This window comes from Prinia subflava, chromosome 8 (genome assembly GCF_021018805.1).
Source record: "Prinia subflava isolate CZ2003 ecotype Zambia chromosome 8, Cam_Psub_1.2, whole genome shotgun sequence".
In the NCBI taxonomy this organism is placed as follows: Eukaryota; Metazoa; Chordata; class Aves; order Passeriformes; family Cisticolidae; genus Prinia; species Prinia subflava.
Window position 1 is genome coordinate 3,014,603 of NC_086254.1, and position 26,292 is coordinate 3,040,894.

Here is a 26,292-nt window from a genome sequence, read left to right on the forward strand (position 1 = left end):
TGAGCACTGGAAAGAGATTTTAGAAATTTGTGGGAGAAGTCTTGTGTCCCATGCTGGGAAAATTGTGTTTGTGGTTCCTGTAGGAAAACAAATTCATTCTAGTCCACACAAGATTTTTTGTTTCTTCCTCCTTCTTCTGTGTCTTGGAGCAATAGCGTAAGAACCTCTTACCCCCAGTGCATTGAGCATGGGTTGCTCCTATCTTTGAAATAAAAAGCATATGCTCAGCAGTCTGTGTTGTTCATTGCTGTCCGCAAAATAATCACTGGTTCTTGGCTGATCACAATAACAGCTACTATGAATCCCAAATATGAGTTTGGATGTACCAGCAGCATTACATTTGAGGAAAACTCAATTGTGTTGTAGTGTTGGTAGGATTTAAAAGTCAATATTCTGCAGTAGAGGGCATTCAAGGAGTGATAGTATAATGCCTGATTTGGAAGGGAAAAGGAAACACGACCTAATCTTTTTCTCAGTGTTTGCTTTGTTCTGATATGCTAATCCTTCAGGATCCAGGTGCTATGATGTGTTCCCAAGCCTTTGTTGTACACTAAATCATAGTTTATTTTCAGCTGTAAACCTTAGGGACCCACACCCACATCTGTAACGTGTTTCTCAGTCCAAATTTTGGGTTGTAAAAGAGAATTTTGTGGTTAAGGAAAATGCAGTGTTGTACTCCACCTCTCCCTTGTGCTGAAAATCAGTTCAACTCTAACAGTCATCAGGGGATATTGGTACTGCTGTACAGACAAAGTTTTTAAAGCACAGTTACCTTCTGCTTAAATGATGGGCTTGTTCAAATGGAAAGAATTGCTTTTGCATCTCATGTGTGACTAAGCTGACTCACAATAGAGGGGCCTCCAAGAATGCTGGCAGACAGGGACAGCAAAGAGAGAAGAGGAAAAGGTGTGTCTGGATCAATTAGTTAATTGTTAGATAATAAATGAATACTCTCTGCCATTGAACACAAACTAAACCTCTTTTTCATTTACTGCTCCAACTTCCCCTTCAGAGATTTGATTACAGCATTCTCTCCCAAAGCAAAGAGCTCATGCCATTTTGATGTAAACACTCATTGATGCTCTGTGGAGATTTGAAAAAATTGCTTTCCTGACATTAACAATGATAAATCTGTAAACAATATTGTTAACGATGCTGGGGGGATGGGCATCAAACCAAGAGCAACAGATTAAAGGACTTTAAGAAGTGATGTGCACTTGTACAGTTATCCTCTGAGAAGGAAATTAGTACAAGCAGCACTGTACAATGCATCAAATGTAGTTTCCTGAAAATTATTTTTATGATTTTTGACAAAATTTAGGAATTTAGAGGGTTTTGCTATTTCTCTGCTGCTTGTCCTGGTGATATTGCACCAAGGCACTGCTGTTTCTCATATGTTATTTAGAAGAATGCTGGAGGAACAGCAGCAATAAAACATGAGCAAAGTGCCTGAGATGCTAATTCAATTCCCATTAGCACAATAAATGTGAATATGATGAGGTTTGTTTTGGTTTTCTATCCCCATGCTTCTCAGCAGGGCTGGTTTAGATCTGTATCACAAATGGAAGCTGAGTCATAGGCTGGCCAGGAGGACCAGAATGGAGCAAGGGATTCGATCTGAGTTTCTGGAGCTAACAATGTAACTGGCAATTTTGGAACGAGGTGGTTTTCGTTGGCAGTCTGTGGTTTTTTTAAAGTGGATAGGAGTCTTGCCTCGCTATCCAATTGTAAATTCAAAGGCATTGCAGTCTGTATTAGCAGACTGCAATAATTCCTGATGTAATTTATGGATTTACCTAAGAGCTTTCCTACCTGCCATGTAGGCTTGGGTGACTGGCAGTGGCCATAACCTGCCCTGCTCGCACAGGGCACCGTGCCTGCAGCCTGGGGACTGGATGCTGTCCTGAGAGGTGTTGCTGCCCACCTCAGCACTGGGACAAAGCTGCTCCCATCCCACCAGGCACAGGGGCTGGGAACAGAACCAGTTACAGGGATCTGCCTCAGCGATGACAGCCTGTCCTGCAACTGTCCCCACACAGCTGGCTGGAATGGCTGCAGGAACATGTTATCTAAGGTTACTTTATCTTTTGGATATTTCTATTATAGGCAGCTCTCTTGTCTCTTGGGTCTGAGGGCTGTAACACTGTTCACACTTGAAGCGTCTTCTCCCCCACTCACATTTATTTGTTCCTAATAAAATTCTTCAGGAGGAGAGGAAGGATGGAAAAGCTTTTAAACACAGGGTTTATGTTCTCAGAGAAGAATGTGCTGAAAGGCCTTGTGAGCAGTTTTCTGTTCTGGGCTAAGAGGATGTGTCTTTGTCCTTCCTGCATGTTCACAGTTATTAAGGTTCCCACTAATGGTTCTATAGGAGGTCAGTGCAGCATAGGCAGCACCTCAGCAGTGCTTAGGATGGCCAGGGCTGGGCCATGTTCAAGGCTCTTGATATCACTTGATGCTGGCAATGCTGTGCTGCTTCGGTTCCTGAAGAGACTTTGTCCTGCTGCAGATGATGTGTGCCTCTGGCATTTTCTCTTGTGCTATGGTTCACCTTCCACCTAAGCTTACCTTAAATTCACTTTATCCTGCTATTGAAGTTCCAAGTATTTCATTTTGACATAAAGAGCAGCAGATGATTTTCTTACCAGTCTCCTGGCTTTGAGGATGGCACCCTGACAGTGTTCTGCAGCTCTGCACTGCCCTGGCAGGAGCTGCAGAAATGTGCCCAGGCCCATAATGAAAAGCTGAACACAGAGCAAGACAATCCTAATTGGAGTATTGTGTGATACAGAGACTCACTACTGCTGTTCTTTCAAATATTGTTAAAAGCAGATTTCTATAAAGAAAAATATCCCCTGCTTTTGCCCTTTCCCTGTGGTGTGTTGAGTGAAGCTAGTGTTGAGTTTAATGAAAGTCAAAAGAGTTGGGAAGAGAGCTGGTCAAAACATCTGACAGGGTTATAATCAATGAATTGCATGGACAAAATCCATGTTTCTGTGGTTTCTTTTTAACTCAGCAAACCATGCTAATAAACCCTGAGCTGGTTTTAGTTATATTTCTGTGAACTTTCCGTGTTTGTTGTATTGATTTGTTTTGTTTTACCTGCAAATTCAAATTTCCCTGAAAGCCATCTTTTTCAAGGTGAATTTCTTTACTATGATATGGGTCAATCAGCAGTGGCAGCTAGAGGAAGATTTACTCATCTGTGTTTTCATTGTTCAGAACAAAAGTTTGCTTTCTTGATGCACTTTGCATTTTGGGACATGTAGTCCTTAGTGACCCAAAACCAACTAGATGCAAGGTGCACTCCTGCAACTTGATTTTGTTTATGTATCTGCAGATATATAAATACATGAACTCATGAAGACAGAACTCACTAAACTTCTTGACTTAAATTCACACGTTCCTCTTATATTGCAAGTCAAACAACTTAAGTTGCAAACAGGACTGTAGTCAAGCTGAGGGAGGTTCCTTCTAGGAAAAGCTGAGTGTTAGTCCTGCCTTGTTTAAACTGTTGGGGGAAAAAAGCAGATTCTGGGAGCGCTTGTGAGCTGGCAGGACAGGCTGCTAGATCAGGGACAGCACTGGCATGTTGGACCTGCCTCTGTTGCAAATATGCTGCAGTGCTTCTCTGGCAATGCAAACAGTCACCCTGTCAGTGTTTGTTTGGAGCTCTATATGGCCATCTTCACCAGCAGAAATTTATGCACCATTTGGTGGGAAGGGGCAGCACAGGGAAGAGTTGGGTCTCTGAGCTGGTCCCACTCCATGAGGTTCACAAGGTGTGTTTGTTCTGTGTGGCGTTGCTCCACGTGCGGCTCCTTCGCCAGGAGGGCACTCCGGGCACTTCGGCTCCCCTGATTCTGCAAGGTCGGTTTTTCAATGCAGACAGGAAGCCACTTAAAGCTTTTTTATGTCAAGGGATATTGAGCTGTGCTCAGTTTGCCCTGTTCTCTGTAAAAAGGCTTTTGCTGTAAGAACCCATACTGACCCCAAGGAGGTGCCCAGTGCTCATCACCCAGGTGCCCCTCAGTGCTGAACGTACACCTGGAGGTTCTGAGGTGAGGAGTGAGTGCCCCAGCCCTCCAAGCTTATGGCTGCAGTGGTAGGTGGCCACGCACCAACACATCTGAAGGTGCAAGGGTAGTTGTGGCTTCACTTAGTCTCTTGCCTGCCCTTACTAGAGCAGCCTAGTGATTTTGACTTCTAGACAGGTAGGCAAAATCAGCTAACAGTTATTCTCACAGAACTTGAAGTTGCCAAATTTATGTTGCAAGAAAAAGAGAAAATAATTTCCAGTAAGAAGCTGTTACTGACTTCATGGCTATTCCCCTACAAACAAGCACAATGGTGTTTTCCATAGAGTTGGGATAAAGACAGAGCACTCCATCCATGTTCATCCATATGCTGATAAATTTGAGTTGAGAATTATTGTGTGATGGCAGGAAGCTAAACTAGTACATCACAGGCAACAGTTCTCAAAGTTTGTGAGAATAACAGAAGATGAATTACTTGGTAATTCTCCTCTCTTTCCTGTCTCTAACAGTTAGTGCTTTTCAGCCCAAATACAGCTAGTTCCATTAGCACTCTGACACCTGAATAGTTTGCTCATAATGAATCTAGAAAGTTCAAATACTATTTGGGTAAGTAATATCTAACTGAATGTATTTATTTCTTCTCCTTTTTCCCTTCCTCCAGCCTTGTCTCCTGCCTTACTGTGTTCTCTACTTATGCAGAGGATAGAAATGAGTTTTCCAAGATGGGAAGAGGCTGGCACTGTACTGTGCCACTCATGTGCCAGAGAGGAGGGTGGGCTCTGCTGTGGCACACCTGATGCTCCAGTGGCAGCGTTTGTGGCACGTGTGACGTGTGTGAGCCAGCCCCGTGCTCCAGAGCACACGCAAGGGAGGTGTCTGGACAGTCACACCTGCTGAGGAACCTGCTACAGTCTAGTATGTTGTGATGACATACAGAATAAAGCATACAAATCCCTCATCTAAAATGAGAATACAACGTGGAATAAATCCCAACAAATTATGTCTTTCATATTCACACAGATGAACTTGCTGCTGCTGCTTCTAAATTTTTATTCAGTTTAACTGCTTCTTTGCAAACTTCTGTGTTACTTCCAGACTTTGCATTTGACTACCTTGAGTGGTGTTTGGCCATGGTTTCCTACATGAGGGGAGACCAGCTGCCCACGTGCTTCTGGAATTAATCTCTTCCATAGGGTAAACAGTTTTGTAACACTTCACCCTGCTGAGATAACAATTAATGAAGCAGTTTTTTTATAAATAAGAAGGTAAGACTTGTGCTCTTCCTTAAAGACCATTGTCTGTCCTGAACTTTCAAGTGACCCACAGCAGTATTCCCAGAAACTTGTGCTCTGTGGGCAACCCCAAACAAACAGAAGTCACATTCATCCCGGTGTTAGCACTCCTGTGATCTCAGCAGAACTACACCAAACGTCTGGAGGAGACACTTCTCATGTGGACCTGCAAGCACAGCCAACCCCTCCACTTCCCTTCTCCCCTGGAGATGGAGTACTGTTTGCAAACTCAAATGATGCTGTTGCTGCATCCCATAGGCATTTTCCTGCTCTGTGCAAGCTCGAGTATTTTCGTCCATACGCAGTGTAAGCTTTGCAGTTTCAAAGATCTAATCTAATAATAGATTGATCTACATTTGTGGCATTGCCAGAAAAAGGCATATGTTGCCAGGCAGTCATAGTTAGCAACAGTGCTTAAGTGGAAATGTGCTTAAACATTGAGAAGGCAGAAATCCAAAATAATCCATCCAAGGTTTGGCTATTAGGAAACTAAAAATACTGTCTTCCTACATATAGGGTTTCCACATGTACTTAGAGAAATACTGTTTGCCTGATATCTCAAAATTATTAAAGGGCAATTCTTTTCCTTTCTTGGCTTTGGTGTGATAATAGAAGATGCTGTTGGCATTCAGCTTATCGAAGTCTGGTTTAAGAGGAAATAGAAATTATTGAAATAACTTGAATGGAAGAGGCATGTGTAATATAATGTGGGAGAGAAAGATGACATTGAGTTCCTTTTTCCTGTCACACAAGGTTTGCCATTCCAGTTTTTCATGTTTAGATTTCCTCTGGGAACAGAATGCATCATCGGCTTGAACTAAGTGAATGTATACCACAAGAACTACTGCTCTTCTCTGTGCTGGTGAAAGACTTTGTTTTTAAATTCAGATAGCTCTGTGGTCCTGACCTTTTACAGAGCTGCACTGAGTTGGGGATTGGGTTTTGAGATGGTATATGGAGATATGAGGTTTTGACATGAGTTCTGAGGCAGCAATTGTGGGATTTCATGTGTACATAACCCTTAAATACCACCATATTTAGATGTGTGCCCAGAAACTGGCATCTGTCACAATCATTCCTCCTCTGCTGGGGTCATTGTATGCACATAGACACATATTACTGTTCTAGTAAAAAATTCTTCCATAAATGCCATCACAGATCAGGAAAGGTTAGGTTTTTAATATTAATGTTTTCTCCTTTAGGACCTCTAGTCTCTCCCTAGTCAGCATGCATGTGACTCAATCAGGCAATAGTAGTGAAGAGTTTTATTTCAGTGACTTCTCTGGGGAATTCATCCACTGTAACAAATACTTCTGCCTCCTGGAGCCCACCTGATGCAGCATCCCAGAAGTTCATTTTGCCCAGCTTGTATTACCCCTTGCACTGGTAGCAGCGTCGTGCAGTTTAGAAGTGACAGTAAAAAATTGAGCTGCTGCTATTTTCTGCTTCTTTTGGCACTATTCCTGGAGAGAGTTGAGTTGGTAAATGTGCCTGTCACAGCAGCTATTACCAATGACACAAAATAATTAAGTTGTGGTTTCTGTTGTGGTGGGGCCACGTCTGTATTTTATAATGATATGTCTGTGCTAGGAGGAAGTGTTATGCTTGATTGTTGTGATGGATGCTTCCAGGAAAACAGGACAGGTCTCTAAAGGCAGGTTGTCTAATACTTTCCATGTAGATGAAATCCTGTTGGTTACATGGCAGACCACTAATGGAACTGTGTGTTGTTTCCTCTCAGTTTTCTGATGAGGTGATGAGGAGGGCAGCATGCATCTCACTTTTCTCCCAGTTGCATTTGGAGAGGATTGCTGCTATGTTTGTTCCTTTCAGCCAGTCAAAAGAATGCTGAAGCCAGCCTGATTCTTTATGAAGTGAATGCTTTCACTTTTTGATGTCTTGAGCCACCAATATGGGGTTCCAGACTTGCAGAAGTCTTGAAGACTTTTGGACACAGAGGCTCAGCAGTGCTGAGAAACCCTGGTAGTTCCTGGTTCTTGAATCCTGCTGGACTGTGCTTCATGCAGAAATTACGCTGTGAGGATGCTGCGAGATTTTGGGACCTTAAGAACAATCTCTCTTTTTCCGGTATTTAAAATATTTTCTGTAGGTTGTCTCAGATAAATTTGAGAGTATTGTAGTGTAACTGTGAAATCCTGCTTTTTGGTTCTTAGAGACACATGCTCTTCCTGCTGCACCCAGTTTAGAGGGAAGAATTTCTCCTGCTCTTAGGTAACAAACACAGTCAGTCCGTGTGCTCTGGCATTCTCCTGGAGGGCTGGGAGCCCTGTGGGAGCTGAGGATTCTGGCACTGTGCATCAGCACTGTGCTGATGCTCTGCTGAAGGTGAACATGAGCTTGCAAAATGTCATGCCAACCTTCCTGCCATTGCTGGCGACCAGCTAGATAGAAGCTGGGTTTTTTTCAGTACATGTTGATGTACATATGTTGGTGTGTCAGGGAAAAAAAACCTTTTCAGCTATATGTGATGTTAAGCCTTAAGGCTGAAGCTTTTTTTGTTTGTGTGTCTGCAGTGGAAGAATCCCATGTCACATTTGATTTGTATCCCCTGCTAGAGGTGACATTGTGTTAAATGGTGAACAAGCTGGGAGTGCTGCACTGGAGGTGACCTCTGATGTCAGAAGATGGAGCAGAACAGAGACTACAGGGGAGCAGGCAGGGGGAAAGCTCAGCCTTGTGGCCATTGGCCTGATGGCTGCTGCCACTCTTTTTCACCAGGAGCACCCCAGGAAGGGGAGAGGAGCAGTACAGGAAATTGGGATGCTGTCTGCTGGTGGCAAAAGCCTCTGAAGGAGCAAGAAGGGGCTTGGTTGAGAGGTTAGATGTCAAAGCTTGATAAGGCAGGAAACTTCAGCGGGCAAAAAGGAGCATGTGTGAACCATGGGAATGCTTTTGGAGGGTGCTGGAGTGAGCAGTCAGTGAGCAAAGGTTTTTGCTCTGAGTCAGTGCAACACAGCAGGTCCTGGAAGCCTTAAGGGATATGGTAATTAAGAAAAGTAACTAAGAACTAAGTAATAAAAATAATAAGAGTTTTACCAGCTTCATTGTGCATAGGCAGGCAGCAGGGAATATGGGTCACACAGTATGAGCTAGCCAGAAATAAAATCCAGGTCTGTTAATGCCTCAGGCCTCTCCACAAACATCAGACCGTGACTCTTTCCTTCAGTACAGCTTGGGTGGAAAGGACTTCCATTTCAGGTGGAAGATGAGGCTCTGCTCATTCCAGGTGCTAATCACGTCCTGCTGTTTGCCTTTGCCAGGTGCAAGTTCTTCAGCCTCACAGAAACCCCTGAGGATTACACCATCATTGTGGATGAAGAGGGCTTCCTAGGTGAGTGTCAGCACGTGCCACTTTGGTATCCAGCCTGGGGTGGACGAGGAAAGCGTGTCATCTCACTGAGATGGTAAACCAGAACGTTTGTAAAACAGCTCTGGTTGTCAGGGCTGTAGTACAGCTCTGAAAGGTGCTTTGATCATGTAAGCACACTGTCTCTGCTGCCATGCTGTACAAGGCATTTCAGACATGCAATATGAATATATTTGAATGCTGGGAGAGGATCACACACAGATCTTAAAGAGGAGTTTAAGCAGGTTTGAAAAAGCGAAACCATCTGCGTACAATTGCATTAAAATGAGCTGGCTTGTGTCCCCAAGCCTCCATAAGTATACCACATCTTGCATTTCCAGCTTCTGTCAACCTCTGTCTCTGAAAGGAGCACTTGAAGATGAATGGTTTGTATCATCCTACAGCACAATGCTGTGGAGTTGTGTGGTTCAGCTCCTTTGGCTCATCACCGTAAGCTGTGATTTATCCCCTTTGTTACAGCCAGCTCTCCCTGTAGTGAGTGTGCCATCTTTGCCTGGGGTGGCTGAAAGGGTCAAAGGTGGAGTTGGTTGTGTGTCACAGAAGGTGGTTGGCACATGCTTGAGAGCTGCAGATTCTTGGCATTGTGCAAGTGCTGATGCAGAGAATGGTTTGGCTTTGGAGATGGAAAGAGTTTGTAATAACCTTTATCATGTGTGGAGGTTTTGTTTGTAACAGTGTTATTGAGCTGGGGGAATGAGGAAGTGTTGGGCAGCTATTCTAATTTTTGTTCAGTCACTCTGTGCTTGGAATTAAGTCTACTCATTTTGAGGTCAGAAAAAAATCATTAAAGTATGAAAAAAGAGGATTTCATTCCTGAATAGGAATTAACTGTTGAGAACCTTTTTGTGACACTGTAATATTCAATGGTTTTGTGATATCCAAACAACAAGGAGAAAATGTGAAACTATACCACCTTTATTTGGTACAGATTTTTATAATCAGTAGCCTTGCTGAAGTTGGCCTTTTTCTGCTTCAGGAATACTCACAAGCATGTGCTAGAACAAGCTACATTTTAGACCAGTACAGTGGTACCTGCAGGTTTTAGTAAATTAATTGCTAGGCTGAGAATACTGAGTGGATCTTTACAGCTATATCTGTTTATAATTTGGAGTTTTGAGATTTGATTGAAATTTTGGTTTGATTGAGATCTGTGCCATGTACTTTTGATCCCAGAAGAGGTGACATAGGGTTCTGCTGGCGGAGTGTCCCTTGTTGTATTTTTTAAGGGGCATATGCCCATGAATTTTATTACTATTGGTAGTATCAGCTTTTTTGTTATCAGTGGCAACTGAGGAAAATCAATTCTAATTTGTTTTTGCCATAATAGTAGGGTGCAGAGCCTCCCTCTAAGAGCTTCATTTTAATTGAAGGCTCACTAAAGGAGGAGAAAGTTTCTGGGTTATTTTCCAAGGGGCCCAGCACGTGGCAGAGCAAGAAACCCAGAGGTTCTCATTTTTAGGAGGGAGTCTGCGTCATTGAACCTGCAGATGGGATATGCCAGGGGCATGCTCATCTCCATGTCTGTGTCTGGCATCCACGGCGCTCATTTCTCTACCAAGCTGGCATGATGCAGATTTTTCAGTTCGGTCACTGGTGACAACTGAACTGCAACCACCCCTGTACAGTCTGCAGCAGCCACACTGCTGTTTGTATCTCTGGAGGTTACACTAGCTTGAAACAAAGGTGAGCTTGAGCAGTGGTCTTGCTCATCCATGCTGAGGGACTGTTGCACTGTGCACCATTGGTTGTGCTGAGAGCAAACCCCAGGTTGGAACAACCACTGTCCTCAAGAAGCTGCCGTCCCACTGGTGCCTGGGTCACCTCTGTGAACCAGAGATCTCTGCAGTTCAAAGCAGCAGTCCTCTCTGTTTGGATCTTGTGTTACCTGGGCTCTCTCTGCACCTGAACTTAGTGCCCATGTACCTTCCTGTGGCTGTGGTTTGGGCACAGAACATCTCTGTTTGTTTCAAATACATCATGTGCAGTTGGGATGCTCAAGCAGGGTTTTGCAGGAGAGATCAACTTCAGGCAGTGCATGGGAAGGAGGGACTAGGGCTGTCCTCTGCTAGAGCATGGTGTGGAAGCCAGGTGCAAAAGCCAGCCTGGGCAGTAGTGTCACAGAGCTGCTGGCTTCATCACCTTTTTGTGCCTTCCCTTGGAAGTGATGATCTGCTGGTGAGAGCTGTATGCAGCACATCCTGCAACTCTCCTGCCGCAGCCCCCAGATCCTTTGGGTTTGTGTCCAGCTCATGTTCTTCTTTCTGGATTGTCCCCATCACATCCAAAGCTTCATCTCAGGGTTAGTCCTGGGTGCAGTTCCATCCCTGCTCCTCAATTCAGTGTGCTGTAAGTTTCTCATAGTCTGGAGAAGTCCAGGAGAAGTCACAGTCTAGCTAGAAATGTCTCAGCAAGAGAAAGTTCACTTTTCAATTGTATAGCCTGTAATCAGCACGTGGGCTTAAACAGAATCAAAATCTCTGAGTTGCAGCTTAAATCCCACCTTCTTGCAGAACAGCACCAATTGTGTCTGCCTCGAGTGCATCAGCTGCCACTTGTCCTGAGTAGTGAAGTGCCAAATTCTGCCCAAGAATTACAGGGTAAATCTGCACCTTTGATGAGCAGTTCAGATAGCAAGTCCAACAGTAAATTGCTTCCTTTTTCTCTCCAGGTAACATTTTTTCCTTGCAGTGCTTAACAAACTCAATATAAGTCTCTGAAAGACAGGTTTTTCTGTGTGGAAAATGAAGTGCCTTTCTTTCTCAGGCACCTGTATGAATTTTTGCTGCAGCAGCAATGAGAAGGTTATCCTGTTAGCTGGCATCTTCATGTTAGCCAGGCCCTTTCTCCTGCACATCACAATACCACTGGATGGGCAAAGAGCAGGCCAAAGAAATACCAGCACTGTCATCAGTCCTTGAGGTTAGCACTTAAAACATACTGACATGAAGTAATCATTCTTAACTGTTTTGTCAAAAAATAATTCCTAGGCTTGTTCCGCTCAGAGCAGTGAGTTGTGCTGGTAAAGGAGTCATTATTTCTTCTCCCCAGAAAATGTCCACAGTGCAAAGCTGTAACCTGCTTAAGCATTCATTGTGCTGAAAGGGGATGGCTATAGCCTAATTCTTGGCTTTAATTCCCTGGTGGTGAGGTGGGGATTATATTTGCACAGAACCTTGTTTGTTCCAGTGGCTGTTTCTTGGGCTTTGGCCTGCTAATGAGGCAGAATTTTATTCAGCAAATAACACAGGGAACGGTGCACAGAAAGCTCTTTTCCTGGCTGGTACTGAGATGGACTAGCAGGAGGAGTTTGGCCATGGGCCTTCCTGCATGAAAACAAATGTCTCAGCTAGTGGGGTGCTTGCATAGCCATGTCTGGTCCTGGCATTATCCCCTTGCTGCACAGCCAGCACATGGCACAAAGGTGGAGTGGCTGCTGCTCCCTCAAATACAGGAATATTTGTTTGGCTGGTTTGCTTTTTCCCCTGAAGTCTTGCTGAAAGCAGGAGCTGTTTGTGCATGTGCACGTACGCCATAGCCCCTGTGTTCTCTGTGTGATCTGTTCCTTTTTCAGAGAGCAGCAGGGACAGACTCACTGTCTCTGGGCAGCTTCATGAACAGAGCAGTTTGTGGTCTTCTGGCCCCAGTAGTCTCTGTTCACCAAAGGTTTTAGCTTTTACACACTGAAGGAAACACATGCCAGCACACCTGGAGGTAGCCATCATCTTGGAAACCCTGTTTATATGCACTGGGGATGTCTGCACAAATGGGACCTGGACAGCCTGTCACCCACGTGAAGCTGTCCTGAAGGTGGATTATTGTAAAGCAATGTGTTGCTAACATTTCCAAGGTGAGGTTACTGACTTCCCAACCTTGGCACTTGGTGTTCCTTGTGTGCAGTCTTTCGTGTGTGCAGTGTCCTTTGAATATACTGAAGAAGGGAAAAAGAAATCAAGTGTCAGGGTCAAGGGAGGAGTGAATCACTGTGATTTTCAAATTGGTAAGCATGCATATTCTAGATTCAGGGAAATTTCGGGTGAGGGAAACACATCACATTCGTGTCCTCTGGTGTTCTTTCTCATAGAACTGGGAAGCCTGTTTCATGTAGATTATTGCAGCCAGCAGACCTTAGGTCCTGGCTGATCTCTTCTGGATCAGAACCAGAGAGGAAAAGGCATTTCATTTCAGTGAGAAACGTCTTTCTGAGGTGCAGATCCACTCTGTGAGCACAGAGCAGAACTCTTGGTCTCCTCACACTGAGGTTCATCTGCAAGAGGGGTGTGACAGTCCTTCCTTAAACCTTCTTTGGCTGCCTGATATGGCTAGTAATTCCTCTAAGGCCAGAAATCCATTCATTGACACATATTCTAGGAGGAGATTCTTAGTCTCAGCTCATACTTCACAGTCAAATGTCCAATACATTAAAAATAATGGAACTATTTCAAAAATCTCAGCTAGTTACAGTGGCAGAAAAAATTTCATTCTAATAAGGAAAGGATATAAATAAAACCTGTCTTGCTGGCAGTGCTTTGTTTGTAACCCATCATCTACAGACAGTCCTGTCTTGACCTTGGATTCAGGACCATCATATGCTTTAGTACCACATTGAGTTCCTACTTCAATAACATCAAAATGGTAAATTGCTTTCAGTGTCCTCTCTCTTTTCCTGTATATAAACTGGGTGAGAAAACAGCTTATAAATAAGTCCAAGCATAGAACCCATCTAGGAGCAATCTTTATTTAAAGATACAGAGGGAAGCAAGCTAATAGCTGCATCCGTTTTTCTGAATATTCCTTCTATAACTATTTCTTCTTTAATTTTTAGTTGCCCAGTGACTAGGCCTTTGTATCTGAGGCACGGTGGCATAAGTTGCTTGCTGACATTTATAGTGCTACATTCCTCCTCCCCATGGCCAGGAGTGCCTGTGGTTGCTAGGCAGAACCTGTTTTCCTCTACTAAACACTTGTACAGTCACTGTCTTCTGATCTCTGTATTGGCTAGACTGTGCTTTGTCTGGGGTTTTTAGGTTTTTAAGTAATGTGGTATCAATGACCTAAATTCAAATTCAAATGTGGGGATTCGACTATTGCCTTATTAGAAATATGTGCTTGGTTGGGGAGGCTTTTCCTGCAATGCTAATATAGATCAATAAACATTTTGGGGGTCTGTGATTACGTGGCATTTCTGCCCTCTCCCAGGAGGCAGTAGGGTTTGGTGGTTAAAGCTTTTGAGGGAAGGGAGGAAAATGACAAATATAACATTCCAAGGTCTCCTTTGCATCACATGGGGCACATGGGGAAGGGAGCACTTCTTAGAGCTTGTATGTGAGTGGGTTTGCAAATTTTGACAGTATATATTATTCCTTACGTTTGTAACCTGCCACAAAAAGTCTTTTGGTTCAGTTTCTCTGCTCACTCCTATTTAAAGAAGTACTGTATAAATAATACATATTTTTCACTGTTTCCTCCAGCAGATGGGTGTGTATTGATATCTATTTTTATTTCACAGCCTGTGGTGAGAAAGCCAAGACTTCTCTTCCTGAACCACTTGACTGGCCATGATTTCTTCCTTTAAATTTATTACATCTTGGCTGCTTCCTAGTGCTTTCCAAAGTCCAAGATAAATGAGGAGATAGATAGCAGGGCACATTTTTATCAACTCCTCTCATAAGTGCAGAAACTACAAAGCATTTCTGACTGAAAAAAATGGAACAATTCATTGAAATTTTAGGATGCTCTCTAAGATCAGGATGCAGCCCAACAGAAAAGTAGCAGGCCTCCTTATTTATTTTCACTAGAGAGCATTTGAGACCATCTGCTTGTTCTTCCACTGGTGCATTTCTGGGTTTTTTTGAAGGGTGGGCTCAAGGGGAGAGGGTGGCTTGGCTTGTTTGTACTGGAGCTGGCTGTAGTCTGCCAGCTCTGAGGAGACACGCCAAGGTGCTAAATGTGTAAGGAAGGGCCAAGGCTGAACACATGCTCTAAGACCTTTTGAAGAATTTGAATATTGTAAGTGCTGATGAGACTGTGACTTGTCATCTTTCCCTGCTTTTTAAATGAATTTTATATGGAGCACCTTGTGAGAGATGGGTAAGTGCTACTGCCCCATCATAGGCTGAGGAGTGAAGCACAAGGAAAGCTGAGGAATCAGTGGTACAAGCAGGAAAATGAGTACCTTTTCCCATGGCTGAAAATATTCAACCATCAGTCCCCAATCTTTGCTAGCTGTGAATCTGCTTTAAGCCATACTTTTCTCAAGTTCACAGCTTGGACAACGAAGTGGATTTCCTGCACCTTGGCATCTCCTAAATGCTATGGCCTCAGTCTAGAAATGGAATGTTCAGTAACCCATGGGGAAAACCAATCTGTCATCATCTGCAAACAGAGAAAACATCTCTTTTGTGGTAATCATTGCAAAATTCCAGTGTGCAGCCCTCCCTAGGGCTGGTCCCTGAGCAGGTTTGCCAGATGGTCTCATGAGTACAGGAGATGCCTCAAGTTTCCCAAGGATCAGCAGTCATTCATCAAGGTGAGAAAATTCCTCTTCCTGACAGGCTTAGAAGATTCTCCTGATCAAGTGAGATTGGAAAATCAAACTTAAATCCTGTCTGTACCCAGACAGAGACTCTCAGCCAGAGGTTGCAGATTTTGTGCCCACAATCTTCATCAACTTTATTTTCTCCTGGTGCCAGTGATCAGTGTTTTCCAGCTTTCCAGGTACAAAAGCTCCAGAACCAATTATGGATCAAGGGTAACTCCTAATCCTGGTGCAGTTTGTCCAGTTGTCTGGTTTTCACTAGGATCAGCTGAAATCCTTCTGTCTGACTCCAGAAATGCAGACTGATGCGTGTGCATGACTGCACCTAACAGTTCTCTTTCGAGGAGAATTTGCTTGATGCTTTGAGCTAATTCTTGTGCAGTTAAAACAAAGGGGGGATGTTTTTTCTTTGCATGCAGTATTAAGCTGTTGGTGACACACTGGCAACCATCATCTTCTTCAGGTTTTTGGCCTGACAGTCACAGTCATCTTGGGTTTGTATCAGGGCTTCTTCAAGGACAAGTAAGCTTTTCTCAAGTGAGCAGCTCTGCTGTTGCAATTGCAAGGTGAAGGCACAGGGAACCAGAGCACCATGGTGAAGTTCACAGGCCTGCTGCAGGCTTTTCTGCTTGACCTTGGACAGGTCTCTCATTGTGTCTCAGTGTCCTCATCTTAGAAACAGGGATAATCCAATTAAATCATCTCATAACAGGTCTTGTAAAGATTAATTAGTAAACATGTGGAAATGCTTTGATAATGTAACAGGCAATGGCTATTGTAAATAATAATAATTGAGGGAGTTTCTGTCCCTCGGGATTCCCTTTTACAATGGGAGCACTTGGCTGAAAGCAAGAGTTAAGGAACAAATCAGATCTGTAGTGGAACAGATTGGAGATTATGGTGGGAAAAAATACCCTTTATGGGAAAAGTTACATACTCTTTTTAAAATCTCATATTTTAGCATTTAATCTTGCACAGGATTAAGATTCACAGCATCAAGGTTACAGTCCTACAGTTAGGAATTTAGTGGCTTCAAGTCTTGTTTGAAATGTAATTACTTGCCCTATTCTGTCAGTCTAGTGAAATCTTGTCTGAAATACTGTCTTTAAAAAAAAAAAAAAAAAAAAAAAGAAAAGTTGGTTGGGTGGTTTTTTTTGCTATTTTGTTTGAAAATTCAGAAGGAATCATAAATGTGAGTCCAACTGCATTCGTTCTTGTTTTGATATTCCTTTATTTCTGTGGGTTTTCAGTGCAGTGTGCTGCCTGTGTCCCCTTGCTGGCAGTAACCAGAGCTGGCAGCGTTCCCTGCGACTGTCCGGGCTGGGTCCTCTCCACCCCCAGCTTACAGAGTCTGTGAGCAAAGCCTTTGCCAGGAGCTTTTGAAACACAGGGAAAGTTTTGTCAGGAAGTGGGAAATCTGCTGGTTTCTGCAGCCTCTCCCTGGACTATCAGAGACAAAATCCTCAGTTCTTTGGGCTGTGGATCCCGATTGCTCATGAAGCAGGGTGAGGAGAGGCTGGCCACGGCAATGCTTTCCTGGCTGGGAGCAAAGAGCCGTGGTTGACAGTTTGGGAAGGACCCAGCCCTGATCATAGCATAGAGGCATCAAGGTCCCTGATGAGGAAGCATTCCTGCCCAGGACAGGCACACCCACAGCCATGCTCTGAAATCATCTCCAGCCAAGCTTAATCTTCATTGCTTGTCAATAAAGAAAAAAGCTAATATTGGCTCCCTTCTTCGTTCTCATGAGCAAATGTCAGCTTTTGGAGATTGAATCTGGTTTTAATTTTCCAGGTCTGCTCATTATTAGTGGTATGCTATCCTGTAAGAGGAAGAAAGAGAGCAGCAGGATTTCCTGAAAACTGACCAGAGCCTAACCTGGATTTGTCTTCCCAACCCAGTTGTCCAGTCAGAGTGGACATAATGATTATTTTTGGAATCTACCTTAGAATGTTCCACATTTTTAGCCAAACATAATAATGATGCTTTGTTTCTGGAGTGTATTCATACTTCCTCTCTTATGAGACCTCTGTGAGGTGAGAATTATTTTCTCCATCTATGAGGAAACTGATAAAAAGGAGACAAAATGACTTGTTTCAGGTCACATACATACTTTGTAGGACAAATCAAATTTGCCTTAACTGGAAGCCCAAACTGACATCTGTTTATCAGCACTTCAAAATCAGACTTTACCACTGTATTGCAACGACCTCAGCATCAATTGTAAGACACTGCTGTAAAACTGTTTCCTCATGATCCTGCAGGCAGTCTGCAGTGAGACCTCATCCCTCTGTGTCCATGGTGGGAGTTTGTGTTGACACATTGTAAAAGCTTTTGTGTATAGACTTGACTTTCCTGTGCAATACCTTTTATTGCAGGGTCGCTGTCTGGCCTGGCAAGAACTTTGTGTCTTTCTCCTAAATTCAGACTTTGATATTAGTCTGAGGTTTTTTTTTCTCACAACAGAAATCACAAGTAGAAACCTAAGAAAGGAGGCCACCAGAAACAGATTTTTCCAAGTGGGCATTTTTTTGCATTTCACAGACTGCACCAATCTCATTGGAAATGCACTTCTCTTTGTTTAATTCTTAAAAAGTCAGTGCAGTAGTATAACCAGCTTAGTTTTTAGATTGCTGACAAAGTTTCAAGTTACAAGGATTGTAAGAGGAGAAGTAATTGAGATGAAAGCAGGATTTCTGTAGAAACATTTCCTTTTATCAGTCCTTGATTGCTCTCTTAGTCACTTAAATGCAGCTCTTTCCTCAGGAGGTGCTGCTGCTTTGAATGGAGAGAAAGCAGCTTTCTGATCTATGGATTTGCAAGTTCAGCATCAGCCCCTCAAGATGGACCAGTGTTTGTTATCCTATGGCCTGATTGAAAATGATAGTTGAACATCCTAGTTAAATGTTGAGTCCCTTGGAAAGCAGAGGGGATGCTTGTCAGAGTCAGGATTTCAGAGCTGGGCTCTGTGTTTATACAGCTTTATTTAATTCCAAGTTACCCTTGGGTTATTTAATTTCCTGACAGCTGCAAAAACAGTGTTCTCAGATAACAATGGTTTCTAATTAGGCAATGTGCCTAAAATGGTAGAATGTTTTATTTTGACCATGACACTGATGTTTTGTATGCAGCTTGGAGATCAGAAAGTCGAGCAAGTTGGACTTGCAGCTTCCTTTGGCAGAGCTGTGTCTCTCTTGTGGTGCCCAGTGAATAATGCTGAAGGCATGCCCGCTCCTCTGGCCCTGCCCTTCCACCACCTCTCATTGCTTTGGGCTGTGGCATCAGTAAATCTGCCTTGCAGCTGGAACCACCTTCCAGAAATGTTTTATCAGCACAGCAGGCCTAACATGAGTTGCATAGCTGAGGCTACAGAGCGTTCCATGGTGAGGAAAGCAGGTGAGATTGCCCTGTAGCTGAGGGTTGTAGCTCCTTGGGTGTTCCATTACATGGCACAGCTGCCCAGATGTTGCTTTTGTGGTTCACGCACTTAGTACAAAATCAGGCAGTGATAGAAACAAACATACAAGTCAACTGCTCTTCCAAATCATTTATTTGGTTTAGAGAGGGTGTTAGCATCAGGTTGTCTTAATGAGATCCTGACATGATTTGTGCTTGGGGAAGGTTTATGCTTTTGGCTGTATGAATTGATGATGTCTTAATTCCCTCCTGGGACAGCAAAAAGTGACTGTTTGGAGGTCTGTCACCTCCTTTAATTCTTAGAAGATTTAAGTCTTTAAGTCTTGAATCTAAAAGAAAATAGGTAATTTTGTTCTGCTCTTTTGCTCCCTATTTTAATTCTCTTCCGGAGCTTACAGTTCTGACAATTCCTATACCACTTCTTACCATTGCAGAACTTTTAATTTCTTTGTTTGAGGTCCTCTTCATATAACCATGATACAGAATTGCACCTCTGATAAATCAAAAGCCTGCTTAAAAGTTTTGCAACTTTAATTAGGCGTTTGCTGACCTGCAGTCAGTTTATCCCTGCCTTTCAGCTGAGCACTATTTACATCACATCCTGTCCCACTGCTCTTCAGAAGGTTTCAGTATGGATTCTCTATTGCCATTTGCTTTTAGGTGACTGATCCTGCTCAGACACCATAATACAATGAAAGAGAGATTGCTGCATCAATTGTAGCATAAATAACAGTGAAAAATTATTCTCTATAATAATCTGGGTTTACCCAGTTCTTTTGAGATGCTGGTCTCTTTGAAGGAGCTGTGGCCATATGAGCAGTGCCCATGGGCTGTCCTCTGTGTAAGATCAGCAAGGACAGGAGATGAGCAGCAAGTTTTTATTCCTCCTTCCTCACTACAGCTTCCTACCAGTTAGTAACTGAGGGATTCCTAAATTACAGGTTGAATCTGCATTGCCAGATTTAATAGTTACCAGTATACCAATCCTCCACAGAGTTGTCTAACCCCTTATGAACCCTCTTCATTCCTTTGGTCTCCATGACATCCTCTGTCAGCCTGATAATTTCAATTTCCTCTGCCATCCTGATAATTTCATTGGGTTTTAGGTGTTGTCTGTTTGCACTGTAGCATAATGATGTCTGTGTCTGACTCAGTTCTCCTCCCAACAGTTCTTAAGGATCTTGGAGCATCAGCTTGTTGTTTCTCAAAGATCTGTCCACAGTGTTTCCAAGACTCTTGGGAAAGAGGGTAAACAGAGCCATAATAAAAATACAAAATAACAAAGGTTGTGCCAGGTTATCCTGCAAATGTTCCACCATTGAGAACTGACTACTTACTGTTATTTTTTCTTAAAAGTCCAATGGAAGATTTTTGCTTTCTGAGACAAATTCTGCCTTTTGATGAGCTGTTTCATATTATATCTTCCCTTAAAATCCTATCTCTGACAGCTATATTACAGATATAGTACTCGTAACAGAAAAAATCCAGTTGATTTTCTCATGATAAAAAAGAATAAAATTCTAAAATAAGAACACTTCCTCTCCAGGAGACAAATCAAAATAATTACAGTGTTTGGGTTCATACCTCCTTCTCTCTTTCCCCCTCCCTCTTCCTATGAATGTGCTTATGGGTTTGAATCATGTAGTATATAAATCCTAAATCCTGACTAGAATCTAAGTTAGGTGTAAGATGGAATGTACTTCTTCAGGGATGCAGTTAGCTTTCTTTCAGAGTAGCATAAAAACTCATGTTTATTCTCCTTCGTAATCCTTCTCCAAGATTTCTGGAGACCTTTGAGGCACAATGGTGAACATGTTCCCAGTTTTGCTTGTCCATTTTTCTTTTGGGTTTGCTCTCTCTGAGATTTCCATCACCATGTTCTACCAAAACATGCTCATTGTTTGTTTTACAAGATTTACCAACCCCTCTTCAGTTCCAGCTTCCCTACTTCCACATTTATTGAATTTTTACAGTTGGAAAGAACTGTATCTCCACAGTCACAGTCTATATTTATTGTTTGAGTTGGTTTTGGAGTACATTAAGTTGAAGAGGTTGATAAAATGTGAGAGATGACTTTTCAAGGACTGGCAGTGTCAGCAGCACTGGCATTGTGGCTGACAAGCCCTTGGAGGGTCCCCAGAAATCTGATTTCTTTATCTTTCTGTTTTTCACATTGCTGAGCAGATTGCAAACACTAAGTAACTGTTAATCTCTGGAGCCTTGCTAAAGTAACTGTATCTGAGAGGTATTTATTTCACAGTTGTTTTTCACTTCTGCTTCCCTGGGCTTGGTTTAGATGTTTATTTACTGAAAGGCTTTGAGCTGAACTTGTATACTTAGGAGTTTCCAATTTAAATATATATATATATAAAGCCTCTGTATGTTGGTGTATATACCTATATTTGTATATGTGTGTATTTATTCAGGGATACAAAAGAGGTTTATGAGAAAGCATTTTTAACTCTTCTTTTTCAGAAACCAGTCCTTAAACTCTGGCATAAAACTGAAAAGTATATTGGATTTTCACTATATCAGCCAGGACCAAACCAAGTTTTTATGTAGCTGGCAAATTAAAAAAGCAGCTCACACGTGAGCACTGGTATTTATAAGTGAGGCAAGGCCAGCAGAGCAGGGAGTCATCAGGAGCTACATGACAGGTTGTGTCCTGACCTCTTGAGTACTGTTGTTGTACTGCTGAAACCTCAGGGTTTAAGTTGGATGAATTAGGTGTTTTATTTTGTTTCTTTCTAAAAAGTTAGAATTGAGCTTTTGGAGAAGTGGGATGAGAATTTATGTGGACCATCATGGGGATAAACCTCTGTTGGATGCCTGTTCTTGCATTTTAGCCAGCAAACAAAAATAAAGTAGACTCTTAAACAAGCTCTGTGCTGTTTGCAGCAGACAGGAGTGCCTGCTCTGATGGATGTTTACTGTGGCTTTTCATGCCCTAAACAGAGTAGATATCATTTTTCCCCCAAAATTCATTTTTAGATTTTGTATAAACAAATTCTTGACCCAGATGAATGCTCCCAACATGCCACAATGTACCTAGTTTTAGTGGTTTGTATGTACCTTTCTGTACAAGGAAATGTATTTATGTATCCAAGAATCAAGGACAATCCATGAAAGCTGCTCAGATTGTCTCACATTACCACCCATTTGGATGAAAGGAAACCACAAACTGAAACCAGTTTGCTTTCAAAAGTGCAATTTGTGTATCTCGTAAACATGAAGTTCAAAGGAACTGCAGAGTGTACTTCACCAACCTCAAAGGAAAATGCTCTTGAGAGGAGGAGGTTTAATAGCTCTTTGTGGAGTAATGGCTGCATCTTTAACGCATTTGTGCCTGCTTAATTTTCAGCATATTGAGCTGGGTTTTAGCAAGCCCCTTTTGCGCTGAACATGGCTTAAATATCCAAAAGATGAGGACCCCTTCCTGTCCTGCCCCACAGAAGTGAGGAAAGGCAGCAGCTGGATGAGGCTGGCTCCTCACAGCGGGGAGGAGGAGGGCATGAGCAGATGTCCTCTCCACAGAGGAGTCCCCTTGGGTGGCTTGGTGTGACTTGGGCTCTGTGGCAAAGGGTGCTGATGTTCTGTTGGCCGTGCAGAGCGCTGGGTTTGGAGCAGGGCTCCTCTGTCCAGGACACAAGGCTGGGTACTCACTGCAGAGCACTGCCGTGTTTCACGTGATATTTGTCACTAATTCTCAGTCCTTACCCTGCTGCTTTAAAAAGTCTCTTCAGCTGAGAGGTTTCTGGAGGGAAAATTACAAGGGAAAAAACAGCCTGTTCTAGAGAGGTTCCTCTGCTTGAGTTCAGTAGGGTTTTGATGGACTCTTCTGGACTGGGACACTTTTGTTGTCAGTTTTGATTAGTTTGGCTTAGGATGCAGTCTGCTTCCTTGTTTGAAAATGGAAAGGTGATGCTTTGAAGGCACTCAGTGGAGAACTGGATAAAGGAAAAGAGTTAAGTACTGCTTTTCATCTGCTGCTTTACATGGGTTTGTGTTTTTCTGTTGCTTTTTTTTTTCCTGCGGTGACCTCCAGGCAGCTGGTCTCTGGTCCATGACTAGGTTTCCTAGCCTCTGCCACAGCACAGAGAATGATAGTCATGTGGTCCAGGAAGCAAAAATCTGAAAGGCTCTTGTGTGCTTACCAAGTACTTTTTTTCCAAGCAGCTTTTGCAGCTCAAAGGTTCTAGGTGGTAAGAAAGGTTTGAACAAAAATGCAGAAGGTCCTTATTGCCAAGATAAGCAGAAGGCAGAGAGGCTTAATGTGACCAATTTCCCATACAGAAAAAGGCTTCTTTACTGATCTGTCTGTGACTTAAGTTCAGTTGCTTGATAGTGACAATTCTACAATTTCTACACTGGATAGATATGCTATAATCTATTGTTCTTCTCTCAACTTCTTTCTTCAGTTCTAACAGTTTGGCTACTTGTGGGTTAGAGAGTAAGACTGATTTGGCCTTTTTTTCTTTGAGGTGAAACAAGGCAGCTGCTTGTCAATATAAGCCTAATTTGACCTGATATTCTCCAGTTGGGTGAAATAGTGGAGTAAGAGTCACTGGATATACTTTGCACATAAGAGTACAACCACTGAAAACACATCCTGCCTAGCAGGTTGGGATCACTCAGAGTAAGGAGAGTAAGGAGAGTAAGGAGAAGGCACTTGTACTGAGAAATGTGAGAGTGAAATTGTGTAGAATATTCTGTCAACTAATGGTCTGAAAAATATTTTGTAAAGGCTGTTTTCTGCCATTACTTCTAATACATATTACACATTAATAGCCTGAACAACTGAAGAATCACACATATTAATGTCACCGTTCCCTTGGGACAATTTGTTTTGCAAGATAATGAACTGTGTCAGCAAAAGTTTAACACTTGCTCTAGGTGGGGCTGACAGTTCAACTTTCTGGTAACTTTGCCAGTATTTCCCAGTAAAATGCCCATGGTCTGACTAAATCTCTGTAACCTACGGGGAGGTCCTGTCATCACTTTCTGCAAGTATTTTTTATTTTGTTTAAGGCGTTCTCAGGAGTAGCTTGGAAGGAAATACTGCAAAATGCTGACAATTTCATTTTTTGAAGAGCTCTAGTCCTCTCACGCCTTGGCAGTGTCTTTGTGTGAGAAGGTACCTTCACCTCATTAAAGTCATTCAGCCAAGGTGGAGGTTTGTGTACCCTAGAGTTTTTCAGGCACAGTGTCAGGAACAGCATCAGGGGTTTTTTTACAGTCTGTAGTGCAGCTCATGCTGGACCCCTGGCTGTGGGGGGAGCCCCAGGTTGCAGTTGGGAGCAGAGATCCTCGGGGGTGTTCAGCAGCAGGGGGGGTTTCTGACCCTGGTGTTACCCTACCTCCTCAGAGGAAGAAGCAGAATAAAGGTGTAAATAGTCAGTCTCAGATTGCAGGGGACAAATCTGTGAGAGTGGCAGTGATGGAGATACGGACAGGCTGGTTGGGTGAGGGAGTGGATCCAGTGTCAGGGAAGACAGGGTACAGGATCAGTGGGGAAGACAAGAAGAGACAAAAAAGAGTAAAGACAGACATAGCAACAAGGAGAACAGGAGGAGATGATGCAGTTTGAGCTGTAGTAGAGGGTGACTGGGGTGGAGAGGTGGGAGGAGGAAAGAGAAGCAGGAGGAACAGGCTGGTGGGTGTTGGGTTTGTGGGTAAGCAGACCCTGGCCACCTCCAGTGCTTGTTCCTTGCACTGCCCCCGAGGACGCTCAAGGCAGCAAGTACCTGCCAGACAACAAATGGTGTCTTTCATTCAGCTCAGGGCAGTGGAAAAGGCCAGCTACATTTGCAATGCATGTGGCAGGAGGATGGGCTGGCTCTGAAGCAGCACCGTGTGCAGCAGGCCATGAAGCTCGGATTCAATTGCAGTTTTTCAGCAGCTTTCAGTGCCCAAGATGGTAGTTGTACTGGTTTTGTTTGTGAGCATTTTGTTTAACTATTACTGAAAGTGCCTGTGGTTATTAAAAAACTCCGTTTGCCTGTGCTAATTTACCTTCTCTTGTATGTGCCTCATGAGGCATTCAGTTGCATCATTACAGGCTGCTGCTTTGAGCTGTTACAGTGCCCAGAGCTCTGGCACTGGGGTGGCACCTGGCTCAGTGGTGAATGTGGCTGGGGCTGCAGGCGGCCCTGTCCTTCCTCCTGTGAGAAGCTGGTGACTAAATAAAGCAAATGGCAGGAATAGAAATACTGGTTTAATAATAAATTGGAATGTGTCCCTGCCTATGACAACCTCTGTTTGGCAGCCTCCCACCTGCAGAGCACTCAATATTGCACCACTTTAAACATTTTTATGTGTAAAATAATTCCTCAGTTACTGTGCCAGAGTGGTTGAGTAAAGCAGGCTGCAGGATGATGATTTGTGAGTTGTCGACAAGGAACCACCATTTTCAGCACCAGGTGCTAAATGGGTCTTTAACCTTCACTGAGGGGCTGGGCACATGCATTAGTGCTTCACGTGGTTTGCAGCAGTGCAGGATGAGCTGTTCCCACTGGGGACTGACCAGTACTGTAGAGCATAATCCCCACTGATGATGAATGTGTTGCTTTCCAGGCATAGCTAATAGCTTCTAAATTCCAGGCTGTCATGGGATGTGCAGTAAACTGACCCTGTGGAGAAAATGTACAGGTAATGTCCAGCTATACTGAGAAGAAGGATCACCCTTTTCATCAGGAGCACATGTATATGGAAGTTATTAAAGCTTAATAAACAAATAAGTATTTTATTGACGATTAATTCAAGTGCAGATTGCTTTTGCGTGTTTGAAGGACCACCTATGCCACACTTGGGAGAGACTGGGCTGCAACAACCCCATCTTTAGTGTTTTCTTGCTCTCTTTCATCTTTAGCATCAGTCAGGGGTTCTGGGAGTGGAGAGTCATCTGCGTGTCTGGTTCAGAGGTCTAGATTTGTTTACTCTAAGGAAGAGGTCATATGAGTCCTGTACAAACACAACAGCTTTGTTCTGTGAGATGCTTCTCCTCTATGCTTTCTTTCATACCATCCTGTCCCATGGCATTTCACAACAACAGTGGGGCACAACAGAGCTGAAAAAATTATTTATCCTTTGATTTCTAGGACCCAAGATTTGGAGGTTCAGTTCTAATTCTTACAAATTAGATGTTAGCTGTGTCAAGGCAGTACTTTGGGAACAGAGATGTGGATGACAATCCTGAAGGCAAGAGTCTAAACTGAAGGCCTGCTGAGGTGTGAGGTTGCTGCTGGGGCTGTGTCATGATCCAGTTTTAAAGTTATTAGAAATGCTTCTGCCCAAATTAAGGTGCAAACCAGACCATATGCCAAGGTCAGTAGTATTTTTATTTAATATTAAATTAAATAAAGGGTTTTATTTAATAGTAAATAGGAGAGATAGAGGAAAAGAGAAAAAAGAAGAGAAAGAAGTAGAAAATAGGTGGGGGGAATAGAAAAAGAGCCAGAATAAAGAAAATATCACCATTCCGTGGATCCCAGCAATGTTCCATTGACCCATGTCAGCTGGTCCTCTTGGTGGTGAAGGTCCCGTGAAAAGCACAGGATCTGATGGATTGGTCTATACTGAGGCCAGGTGGGAATGCCCTGGTACATCCCCCAGGGCAGGGACCAC

General features: G+C 43.2%; 1 protein-coding gene across 1 annotated transcript in view; it reads left to right on the forward strand.

Annotated features, from left to right (window-relative positions):
* The window catches only part of CASTOR2 (cytosolic arginine sensor for mTORC1 subunit 2), a 119,255-nt gene that overhangs the window by 56,099 nt on the left and 36,864 nt on the right, over window positions 1-26,292 (forward strand). The window contains exon 2 of the mRNA XM_063402382.1: window positions 8,611-8,681. Within this exon, the coding sequence (XP_063258452.1) occupies window positions 8,611-8,681 (71 nt within the window). The remainder of the gene's footprint in view (window positions 1-8,610; window positions 8,682-26,292) is intronic.